This window comes from Penaeus monodon, chromosome 15 (assembly GCF_015228065.2).
Source record: "Penaeus monodon isolate SGIC_2016 chromosome 15, NSTDA_Pmon_1, whole genome shotgun sequence".
Lineage (NCBI taxonomy): Eukaryota > Metazoa > Arthropoda > Malacostraca > Decapoda > Penaeidae > Penaeus > Penaeus monodon.
Genome location: NC_051400.1, coordinates 29,521,770 through 29,522,414, shown reverse-complemented (window position 1 = coordinate 29,522,414; position 645 = coordinate 29,521,770). Strand labels below are relative to the sequence as shown.

General features: G+C 45.3%; 1 protein-coding gene across 1 annotated transcript; it reads left to right on the top strand.

Annotated features, from left to right (window-relative positions):
- Window positions 1–200: 200 nt before the first annotated feature.
- LOC119582313 lies at window positions 201–639 on the top strand. Its single transcript, XM_037930528.1, has 2 exons — window positions 201–260; window positions 378–639. Exons 1-2 carry the CDS (start codon window positions 201–203, stop codon window positions 609–611), a joined length of 294 nt encoding a protein of 97 aa, XP_037786456.1. The 3' UTR covers window positions 612–639.
- Window positions 640–645: the final 6 nt, after the last annotated feature.

Genomic DNA, 645 nt, shown 5'->3' with positions numbered 1-645 from the left:
TGTCACTGTGACATAACGCGAGCATGGGCGTATCTCTCTATCATAGACAAGTCCTGGAAAAGATTAATAAAAACATGAATGAATGACTACATAACAAAAGCGAATCAGCGAATCTCATGGAAGTGAGATGAAAAAAAGGCGTTGACTAAAGAAAAGAAAGGAAGGAGAGACGCCCGACCGAGTTCGAGCATTATATAAATATGAGATCCGACGTCCAGCTGTCAGTTCTCATCATACTTTCGATCAGAGCAAAGATGAAGGTATCAGCCACATTGGAACTAACTAACCTAAAGCTTAACCTGACAAAACGTGTTTATATATTTGAGAAAATACAAATTCCTTATCAATATACCAATTTACATTTACTTCCACAACAGGTATCCGCTATGTTTGCCCTCTTGGTGGCCGTGGCGTCGGCGATTCCTCAGGAAGGGTACAATTACCAGGCACCAGGAGGTCAGGGATCCCAGTTCCCTACCGGGGCGGGGCAGGCACAGTACCCCTCCGTGCCCGCCCAGTACTCCTTCCAGTGGGACGTAAATCATGAGCCTTCAGGGAACTTCTACGGCCACAAAGAACAGAGGGAAGATGCCAACACTCAGGGAAGGTAAACGTCGACAATTCAAATGACGGTATTGATTGTAC

Coding starts and splice junctions, on each gene's coding strand:
- LOC119582313 (XM_037930528.1), top strand. CDS start 201: ATGAGATCCGACGTCCAGCTGTCAGTTCTCATCATACTTTCGATCAGA. Junction 261..377: donor CGATCAGAGCAAAGATGAAG/GTATCAGCCACA, acceptor CTTCCACAACAG/GTATCCGCTATGTTTGCCCT.